The sequence below is a fragment of the Notamacropus eugenii genome, chromosome 5 (genome assembly GCF_028372415.1).
Source record: "Notamacropus eugenii isolate mMacEug1 chromosome 5, mMacEug1.pri_v2, whole genome shotgun sequence".
In the NCBI taxonomy this organism is placed as follows: domain Eukaryota; kingdom Metazoa; phylum Chordata; class Mammalia; order Diprotodontia; family Macropodidae; genus Notamacropus; species Notamacropus eugenii.
In genome coordinates this window covers 94,670,164-94,680,096 of record NC_092876.1, presented here as the reverse complement: position 1 = coordinate 94,680,096, position 9,933 = coordinate 94,670,164, and the positions used below count along the sequence as shown (strand labels likewise).

Genomic DNA, 9,933 nt, shown 5'->3' with positions numbered 1-9,933 from the left:
AAATAATATTGGTGTAACATTATTTATTTTTAATGAAGCTATGGTAGCTTTTGTTGACCTCCATTTCCCTTTTAAAATTCTCAGAATTACCCTTTTTGGCTCCAAGAATCCATTCTAAAATTCTTCTAGGAATTGGTCTCAATCATTTCATCAATTAATCAATCAATTCAATATGTATCAGATACCATGCTAAACTTCAGAGATGTAATAAAACACAAAACAAGACAATCCCAATCTTCAAAATGTTTACATTCTAATGCAGTAGTAGTGTGTATGTGTATGTATGTGTGTGTGTGTGTGTGTGTGTGTGTGTGTGTGTGTATACATAAAGATCCATAAAGATTGGATAAAAGATTTCTTACTAGGAAGGGCATTAATATCTCGAATGAATAGAAAGGTTCCACTACCTTGTGGAAGGTAGTGTTTGAGCTGATTCTTGAATAGAGGCCGAGGATTCCTAAACAACTTTAGAAGAGTAAAGAACTCTGATGAACACAATAACCAGCCATTTCTCCATCAAACTCATGATGAAACTTACTACCCACTTTCTGCCCAAAAAGTTATACTCTGGGAATAGATCAAGATGTAGTTTTTGGATGTAGCCAGTTTGTTTTGCTTGATTATGCATATTTTTTACGAAGATTTTGTTTTTGTTTTTCAATTAAAGGAGAAAGTAGAAGAGAGAGAATAGATTTTGTTAATAAAAATAATTTTTCCATAGGAAAGTGAATTTTTCTTACATATACTTTGTTTTTCTCTCACTCTGTGAATTTTAGGGCTTTTCAGATATTGGAAAGGAGGTAGTGGGGAACAGGTACATTTCAAATTTCATCAGTTCCAACACTGCCCCAGTTGTTGTCCTATTGAATATCCTTCTGTAAGAAAAATCAACCAAAATTTAAAAAATACATGAGATACTTCCTGAGAGAATTCAATGACTTATCTGTCATTTCACAGTAAGAAAGTGGCAGATCTAGGACTTGAATCCAGTTCTTCATTTTCAATTATATCACATTGCCTCATAACCCATTTATATGGGTCATTTTGGTAGACTTTGTGGGTGAAATGTGAAGACAACGCTCTTGTTATTTTAATAGAGTTGTGATTGCATCCAAATGGGGTACTCCCTCCACCAGTAAAGGTTATGATCTACAGATACTGTTTTCATACCTTATTATTCTTAGACATGTGCTGTCCAGGGTGCTGAAGAACGTCTCTTTCTTTTTGCCATTCCCTGTTCAACACCGTAGCCCTTATGATTTTCCTCTACTGTTCAATTCTTGCTGCATGGCAGCCTACCATATATTTGCTCAATGTTCATGCTTTTTCATCTGTACCTCTACCACCATCTATATTTAAGGAATCTCTCTTCCATTTAAATTCATATTGGGGCATTTTTCATGCCAGAGACAAATGGACAAGCATATTTTTTTGAGTTTTATATTTTAGCACAGTCTCCAAATGAAACCATAAACAAGGTTGATTCATTAGAGCTGTGAATGTTTGTGTCAGCTGTCAACATGTTCTCAAAATGCATAAAATGCTATTGATTTACTTTATGAGGTAGATATCATCAGTATCATCATTTACATTTTACAGAAGAGGAAACTGAGGCTCAAAGAAGGTAACCTCTCAAGTTCACATAGATAAGTAATGGTAGAGACAAAAAAACCCCAGTTCCTTGTACTCCATAACGATTGACCTTCCCAGTACATCATGTTACTTCCCTTGACAACCTGGACTGGTGACCTGTGGAGTATCAGTTATTACACTGAGTGATTTCTGAGGAGTTGATCAGTTTCTCCCTAGAGGTCCCTGTATCTCAGATTATCTACTCTTCCTCCCCTGGGTTTCCATAGCAGGGAGCAGCCTGGGATATAAATATATGTCATTTGAAGAAAAGGTAGCACAGATGCCTGGCTGCCCCTCAGAGAAGGAAGAATCTGCAAGTTTCCTTGAAACAGGTGGATACTGGGGTTGGGAAGTCAGAGTTGGAGGGGGGAGGATATAGGAGGTAGTCCTTTAAAGGATGCGACACAATAAGCTTTCCATTCTCAGTGACTCGGGTCTCCAGATAGACTAAGGAAACCATCCAGGGACTCAACTCCTTAGGCAGGTTGATCAAAGATCACATTCCACTACACTTTAGCCCAGTGGATTAAGGTTTTCAAAAAGGCTAATCAAGAAACAAATACACAGTCACATATCACACCCTTTTCTCCCTCCCCACAAGAATACAGGCCCCCTCCGTAACTAGGGATAGTTATTTCTGGCTATACAGAATAACTAGGGATAACTTTTCCTGCAGTCCTTCCCTTTTCTCCCCCATTAGAGCTCATGCTCCTAGAAAAAATATGAATTAGGGGTTCTTTCATGGAGTGAATTTTTGGATGAACTTTTACTGTCACTTTCTGAGGATAAAGAGAAAAGAAATTTCTTGCAGAGACCATGCCTTTGAGTCTTCTAATTATTAAGAAATTTTACCTTATATTGAATGTAAACCTTCCTCTGGTTCAGCCCTTTAGGGAAAAGTACATGTCTGATCCTTTCCCCCATGACAACCCTTCAAATATTTGAAGACTTTGATTGTGTCTCACTTAAGTTTTCTCTTTTCTAGGTGAAGTGTCCCTAGATCCTTTCATTTATTTTCATGTAACAAGGTGACTCTCGGTCAACTCAACAAAGGATCATCTGTTTTTTGTAAAATGCTGAGCTAGGTGCTGCAGAGGAGACAAAGACTATAAAGCCTTGGTCAAAATCTAATCTTTCTTCTTGTGCTCAGGGAGTTTATGAAAAGTGGTAGAAATATAGACAAGGAAGTATGACAGGCACTCTTAAAATGTTCTATCATGGTCCCCTTTGGCAGGCTTGGGAAGCCTGTTGATCCCTTCTCAGAATGGTGCTTTTAAGTGCAGAAAATTAATAACAATAACAACTAACATTTATGGAACACTTTAAAGTTTGCAAAGCACCACTCTGGGAGGTAAGTGATATTATTATCCTCATTTTACAGATAAGGAAACTGAAGCAAATAGTGGGAGAGACTTGCAAAGGATTACATAGTGACTAATTGCCTGAGACTAGATTAGAACTCTGGTCTTCCTGACATCAAGACCAGTGTTCTATCCACTGTACCACCTAACTGCCTCACATATAAAATATATGGGATAACAAGGAAAACTAATTATTACTGAAATACAATTATCAAAATGTTTTAAAGGTCATTGATCACAAGTCAAGAACCCTTGGACTATGAGTTTCTTAGCTGGGCCACAGGGATAGAACAGATTTTCACTGTTGGTGGTAAGGATTGTATCTTATGACTTTCTGATGAGTCACTTGACTGCACAAAGGATTACACACTCACAGCAACAAGGTAAAGTCTGTGGCACAGAATTTTATAAGTTCACACCTAAATTCATAGGTCTTCTAAATTCCATGCATTTCACTTAAGTGTGGGGACAGAACTCTATCTAGCTGCTAGAGAACAACAGGGCTTTTCAGAGCATAGCTAGGAAAGAAGAGATGGAGAATGAATGTGTCCCACAAGTAGATGGTGGTATGGAAGATGCTCACCAACATGGAACATCAAATGTCAGTCTCAAGAGTGAGATCCTAATCCTGCCTGCTCATCTCTCTTTGTAGTCAAGCTTTTCCACGTCCCTTCTAAAATGTGGTTCCCAGGATCACCAAGCATACTGGGAATATTCCCAGTCAATAAATTAGCAAGTATTTCTTAAGGGTTTGCTGGGTGTCATGCACTGTGATAGGCAGTGAGGATAAAAGGTAAGGCAAAAATAGCCCTTGCCCTCAGTAGTAGCTAGTAGTTATATACCACTTTGAGGTTTACAAATGTATCTCCCTGGGATAGAGGTGCTATTATTATCCCCATTTTACAGATAAGGAAAGTGAGGCAGGTAGAGGTTGCGTGATTACTATTAAGTTACAGGGTTACATATCTACTAAGTATCTGAGGGCAGATTTGAACTCCTGATTCCAGATCTAGTTTTCTATCCACCATGTCACCTAGTATCTCTAATGGGGGAGACAACATGCAAATGACTACATATGAACAAGGTCTAAGTTCCTCTGAACTAGAGGCACATAGGTGTGTGAATGGAGAATTAACACTAAGGTGTGGGGTACACTAAGTTTTACTGCCCAGGCACTACAAAAACAAGGAAGATGAGGAGACTGATCTTTTAAAAGATTTTGATTCCCCTGCTCCCTACCTAAGCCCTTTCCCCTACCCTCAAATCTAAGAGTAGAACCTAAGTCATAGAACCATGGATTTAAAGCTAGAAGAGACTTAATCCAGCCCTTTCATTTGAAAGTTGAAGAAACAAAAGCCCAGAGATTTAAATGACTTTCCCAGGGTCACACAGTAAAGTGACAGTGGTAGGATTTGACCTGAAGTCCACTGATGTCTAAACCACTCCTCTTCCCACTGTACTAATGCTTCCTTTCTTGTATTTAGAGCTTAAGAGCATCATAGAAAGGAACTCTGATAGGCAAGCACATGTGCCATAGCTGGACGAGGCAAGATAAGTAAGAGGTGGTCCCTTTTGTCTAGAGCAAAAGAAGTTCAGGCAGAAGAGAACTGAAGTTAGAATCTTCAGAAAGAGGTAGAAAGATGTGTCGCCCATTTGTTTCCTAAACTGCAGGAAGATCCTGGGAGCTTGTATGAGCTAAATTGTCACCAGGTGAGACTTCTCTGTGAGGTGAGAAAGGAATGAATATAAGAAAGGTTTAGAGAGTTTCCCAGTCTTCAGGAAGACAGGTCATTGCAGAAGATTCTAAATATTTTGCCTTATTCTTATTCTGGGAGACTGGCATCCCTGTGGACAACTACAGTTTTCCCTAAACTATCCCATCAAAATCCCAGTCAGAGCTCAAATTGAAATAAGGTTTCCTGATCAGGAAAAGGTGATTTTTTTTTTAAATGAAGGGATTGGGCAGGAGACATGTGTTCACAGGGATTCCTGACTATATATCTGTCTTTGTCTCTGTGTTGCTGGTACGGTCCAGGGCTTTGGTCTGATTTTTGAGGGACGAGGTTCCCATATACGTAAGAAAAATCTGAATTTATTAGCATGGGCTTTGTTTAACCATTTGGTCTTGTCTCTATGTCTGTCTTCTATGGCCTTATGCTTCTGCTCCAGTTTGAAAGCTTCCTCTCATTCTCAAAATCCAAAGCTCATGCCTCACATTCCTTAGACCTCTGAGCCTTCCATTTGGAATACCTTCCACGCTTTCTCTGACAATGCCTTTCTTTTCCTTCCCTGCCCCACTCAACATTCACCCCCCTACAACAAGGCTTCCCTGATTTGCAACCCCCCATAAACCTAGCACTTCTGGCTCTAGGTTTGTCCAGATATTATTAATCTTTCTTCTTTCCTTCCATTTTTTTGTCTTGCAACATGTTTAAGAGTAGAACATAACTGAATATAGGGAAAGATATGGGAGTTGGGAAACCTATTTTTAGTCCAAGCCCTGGCCCTGAGTTGCTGAACATCCTTAACCAAGTCTCTTAACCTCCCTTGGCAACAGTTCTCTCATCTGTCAAATGAAGGTTTGGACTAAATGCATCTAATCCTAGAATTCTATAATGCTCTAGAACAGGAGTTCTTACTCCAGGGTACAAGGAAAATATTGTTTTCAAAAAATTATTAATGATTTCAATAGAATTGGTTTCCTTTGTAATCCTATTTTTTTTTTAACTTTATGCATTAAGTGTTAGTCTGAGCAGGGATCCATAAGCTTCAATAGACTGTCAAAGGGGTCCACAACATGATTAGCTTGTTTTCCAATAAAGGGTTCTGTCAGCCAATTAGCTCATAGTATTAGTTGAAAGACCACTGGCAGTAGAGCTCTGTATTAGGCACTGGGGGAAGGAGAAGCTGAAGAAATAGAGACCCACAGTCCATATTTTCTGTGGGCTGAAGACCAGTTGGGGAAAAGGAAGGCCTAATAAAATAAGTGATTCAATTTGAGGCCTCAAGCAGTAAAAGACCACAGCCATACATTGTTGAATTTAGACCTATGAAAGACAGACCTACATAACTTGGCAGTAGTTAGGGACCAAAATTGAAATAGGCTAAACTTCTTCAGGCCATAGACAGATTTTAGGGGCTTACTTTCCAAGCATAATAAATGATTAAATTATTTTTGCAAATAAACCATATTTTTTAAAAATAAAAATTCCAATTAGTGTTAATTAATTAATTACACTTATTACTTCAGATTTTTATTTATCATGAAATCACATTAATGTTTAAAAATGTCTTTGCTGAGCAGTTCAAATTTTGACACATTTTTTAGGTTGTCTTACTGTTTACATTTAGTAACAACTGAAAATACTGTGAAAAGACACTATTCTTGCTCCTCTAAGACTAGAAACACTCAAAATGATTGGTTACTGTGGGTCATGTGACAAATAGGAGAGAGCATGCAGGGGCAACCCAGCAGCCAAGTTACACAATTGACATAATAGTGACTAGTGGAAGGTAGATTAAGCGGGACATGGACAAAGCACTTGTTACAACTTTTCTTTCTTTTATGTCCTCTACATTTTTCATGGGCTACCCAAAATGCTTTGGTGGGCCATAAGTGGCCCACAGGCCATATGATATGCAAGCCTGATGTAAGAAACCATCTAGCCCAACCCCTTCGCTTTACATATGAAGAAACAAAACTAGAGAGTTTCAACGAGTTGCTGAGGTCACACAGGTAGTAAATGACAAAGACTCTTACTCCAAAGCCAGGTTTCTTTCCACTGGACCATACTGCCTTATCAGAGTAGGATCATTCATTCTTAAATAAATCTTTATTAAATACTTACTATGTTCAAGGCACTGTGTTTATTAAAAAGGATTAGTAGTAAAAGGCAAAGTTCAAAGCAGATTATTAACTTAAAAGAATAGCAAATTAAGAAAAGTACTCCTCCTTCTTCAATATATGGGAAACCTGTGCAGTTTGACAAAGATGAAGCTATTCAAAGTCCTGGAGAGATGATATGGGAGGACAAGTTTAGCTGTGAGAAGGAAGACACTTTTTCTTTGAGACAGGAGGGAAAAGAAGAATGGATAGATGGATGTAGGCAGAAGCATACTCAGAGGTATAATATCCCAAACATCAGGGAGCATAATCCTGCTATCTTCTGTCCTGGGTAGGCCACATCTGCAGTACTGTGTTCAGTTCTAAAGGTCATGTCTTAGGAAGGAAATTATAAAATTGGAGATTATCCAGTGAGGCCAACGTGAGGCCAAGGTGGTGAGGGGCACTGAGAATATGCCGTTGAATCATTGATTGAAAGTACTGAGTTGTGCAAGGTCACCAGCCTCACTTCTCCTCCAGAGCCATCTGAATCCAGTGACCAGATATTCATCAGGATGACTGGAGGTGACCCAGGATGCACAGAGAAATGATGACATGACTTGCACTTGACTTTATTTTCAGTGAGGGAGGGCTAGACCTTGGCCTAAATGGGCCAAGGTCTCCTAGTGCATCCTGGGTTATCTCCAGTCATCCTGATGAATATCTGGTCACTGGATTCAGATGGTTCTGGAGGAGAAGTGAGGCTGGTGACCTGCACAGCCCTTCCTCACTCAAAACAAAGTCAAGTGCAAGTCATGTCATCATTTCTCTGATGGCATGGTCTTCTTTGGTAATGAAGGACAAACACAAAGTACTGCGGATATTTATCCTGAAAAAAAATCCTAGGGTTCAGAGGTAAGGGAGGGGAATAAAATGACTCCAAGTCTTTGAAGGGGTGGTATGGGGAACAGGAATTAGACTTGTTCTGCTTTACTTGTTCTGTTTACTTGGCCAGAGTACAGACCTACAAGCCCTGGGTAGAAGTTGCAAAGACACAGATTTCAACTCTTCTAAGTATCCAAACCATTCAAGAGCAGAGTAGGCTGCCTCCAGAAGAGGATTCCCTGCTCACTGGAGGACTCAAAGTGGAGGCTGATTGGACAGACTGGGGATCTGTAGCAGAGATTCTTATTGAAATATGGACTGAATTAGATGACCCTGAGATTCCTTCTATGATCCTAGGCAAAAACCTAATAGAATTCACTTAAACTTTCTCATCTATCTCTATCTTCTCAGTAAAGGAGGGGGTGTGCTATTTTTGCCATGTGTATGGTAGATTTGGTACCTTGACAAAAATGACTAGAAGGTGTTCTGTCAGTTACTCAGTCAATTTTGAGGTGTTTTGTCAATTACCCAGTTAATCTGATCCATATGGACAATTAAATCTGATAATTCAGTATAAAATATTCATTCCTATTACTATGAGTTTGGCAACAGCGACCCATGGTAGGTTCTGGAGCAGAGTACTAACATGATAGCTGTCCCACCTCTTCAATGGAACCCTTCCTGAACACTGCAGCCCACAGCATTCATTTTCTCTTCCTAAATTCTATGGCACTTACTACTTTCATGTGTCACTTGGCATTTCTTGTATTATTTACCATTTCAAGTGTGCTTATATTGTATTTCTAGTGACATTCCAGGTTTTTTTTAAGGGAAGAGACCTTATGTTGTTCTTCTTTGTATCTATTCAGCTCACCCGTTGTCTGATTTTCCATTAGGTTTTGGAATGAGGATCATGGGTCATCTTCACAATTGGGAGGTCAGAGATTGATATGCCTAATTTGGAACCCTCTGAGCACTCTCTCTTGAAAGGGGAGAAGCCCCTAAGAAGACAGATGTGGATAAGGCCAGCATACAGTGGCTATGTCAGTCATGAATAGCACCTCCTTGCACCCAAGCTCTTTCCTGCTGATGGGGATTCCAGGTCTAGAACATTTACACATCTGGATCTCCATCCCTTTTTGCTCAGCTTACACTCTGGCCTTGTTGGGCAATTGCACCCTCCTTTTCATCATCAGGGTAGATGCTACTCTCCATGAGCCTATGTATCTCTTTCTGGCTATGTTGTCAGCCATTGATCTGGTCCTGTCCTCCTCCACATTGCCTAAGATGCTGGCCCTGTTCTGGCTTGGTGATCATGAGATTAACTTCCATGCCTGCCTAACTCAGATGTTCTTCCTCCACTCCTTTTCCATCATGGAGTCAGCCATCCTCTTGGCCATGGCCTTTGACAGATATATGGCCATCTGTGAGCCTCTTCACTATGCCACAGTACTGACGCAACAACTCATTGCCAAGATTGGGATGGCAGCTGTAGCCCGGGCTGTGGCCCTCATGATGCCACTGCCATTCTATCTCAGGCGTTTCCCATACTGTCGGGGCCGCGTCATCACTCACTGTTATTGTGAACACATGGCAGTGGTAAAATTGGCCTGTGGTAACACATGGTTCAACAATGTCTATGGCATTGCAGTAGCACTGGGTGTAGGTGGGATGGATCTATTCTTTGTGGCCCTCTCTTACACTCTGATCTTGAGGGCAGTGCTGAGACTAGCATCTCGAGAAGCACGCTATAAGGCCTTTGGAACATGTGTGTCTCATGTGGGTGCCATCCTGGCCTTCTACACACCTGCAGTACTCTCATCATTCTTGCACCGTATGGCCCGCCATGCTGCTCCTCATGTCCATATACTTGCTGCTAATTTCTATCTATTACTCCCACCTATGGTCAACCCTATAATCTATGGCATCAAGACAAAGCAAATTCGTGACCGGGTCTTAGGTCTGTTTCAGAGAAAAAATGTGTAGTTTGGGGAAAACGGCTGGGCAGAAACAGGTCTCACTGGAGGACTGAACTAGGCCTCAATATGGTGGAAAGGGAGGGAGGAAAAGGAGACATGCTTGTTTCATTGTGGGTAAACTCATGTTGGACAAATGAAGCAAACTTTCTACCTTAAGAGGAGTGCTCCATAAGCTTCTAGAGGACAGAGACTGTCTTTTGCCATCTTTTGTATCCTCAGCACTTAGACCTGGCACGTAGTTGATCTTACTAAA

At 40.3% G+C, this 9,933-nt stretch overlaps 1 protein-coding gene across 1 annotated transcript; it reads left to right on the top strand.

Annotated features, from left to right (window-relative positions):
• The first annotated feature begins 8,742 nt into the window (after nucleotides 1–8,742).
• Nucleotides 8,743–9,687, top strand: LOC140504858 (olfactory receptor 52K1-like). Its single transcript, XM_072610225.1, has one exon. It carries the CDS (start codon nucleotides 8,743–8,745, stop codon nucleotides 9,685–9,687), a length of 945 nt encoding a protein of 314 aa, XP_072466326.1.
• Nucleotides 9,688–9,933: the final 246 nt, after the last annotated feature.